Source organism: Oryzias melastigma, linkage group LG5 (assembly GCF_002922805.2).
Source record: "Oryzias melastigma strain HK-1 linkage group LG5, ASM292280v2, whole genome shotgun sequence".
In the NCBI taxonomy this organism is placed as follows: Eukaryota; Metazoa; Chordata; class Actinopteri; order Beloniformes; family Adrianichthyidae; genus Oryzias; species Oryzias melastigma.
The window spans coordinates 26,858,444-26,859,547 of NC_050516.1; the positions used below are offsets into that span (position 1 = coordinate 26,858,444).

Sequence of the window (1,104 nt, forward strand, 5' to 3'; positions counted from 1 at the left end):
TTTTGCTTTTGTCCGTGCCAAAAATAAATAAATAATTCCTTTCATTTATAAAAAAGGAGTAATGAATGCAAATCAAAATTCCTTAAAGGTTATGTCCTCTTTCAAGAGAAAAATACCACACCAAAAACATAAATTTCATTGGAGTAGATTTTTAAAGTCTTATTTTGTACTTTGTTACACAGGAAATGACATCATCCTGTTGCTATGGGATCAGTCTGATCCATTCACAAGGGCTTCCTTTTCATCATTGGAATATAATTTTAAAATATTAATTTTTATTTTATATTATTTTACAAACTGTTTTCTAATTATTTATTGCGGTTTTATTGCTTATTCTTTCTTCAAATAGCGTTTTGTACCCATTTTGTTTAACAGCGTTCCAGAGAAATGAAACAGAAAGTATTTTATTTATTTATATATATATTTTAATTGGCTAGCTCATTGATGCTATTCCAGATCACAGTAGGAGGATCATTCGTGCATTACTAAAACATTTTTAGTAAACTAATATTTATAATAAAGTTGTAGAAATGTATAAAACTTTAAAAGAAAATAACTAGAAAAGTGCTAGCTGTTGAGTTATTTGGATGGTTGGAAAAGAGCAAACTGGGTGAGTCATCTTAACTTGCTTATTATAATGTGTGAAAATCACATTTACATGTTAAGTTGTTGTTCAGACGTTCACTTATAACCTAACGAACGTCTTCGACATCCGAGAGCTTGTTTGCAGTAACTTCACGAGCTGATCTGGGACTGCGGTCAAGTGAGCCGCTGTTCGTTTTTCCGTGGTCAAATCAGCCCTCATTGGATTTTTTCTGCGAGTTTCATACAAGACTTACGGTAGCATGTTCGTGCTCGCTGGAAAACCCTGGAGACTCCGTAGAAAACATTATATTTTTACTCCTCATAAATGCATTCACCTTTCCTTCCTCGACAATAACGAGGGAGGGGAAACACGAAGAGGCCCTCTGAAAACGCTGTTCGTACAGGGAGTGCTCACTCTTGAAAGTCCGCCCATCTGCATTGTTAGGATAAACACCCAGGTCAAACATAGCTAGCACAATACGGCTAGCACCGGCACATCGATTCTCACAAAACCAACAC

At 35.2% G+C, this 1,104-nt stretch overlaps 1 protein-coding gene across 1 annotated transcript in view; it reads right to left on the minus strand.

The window, feature by feature from the left end:
* LOC112144975 (protein shisa-5) overlaps positions 1–1,101 on the minus strand; it is a gene marked incomplete in the record, with an annotated part of 11,040 nt that extends 9,939 nt beyond the window's left edge. The window contains 1 exon segment of the mRNA XM_024269911.2: positions 921–1,101. Within this exon segment, the coding sequence (XP_024125679.1) occupies positions 921–1,024 (104 nt within the window).
* Positions 1,102–1,104: the final 3 nt, after the last annotated feature.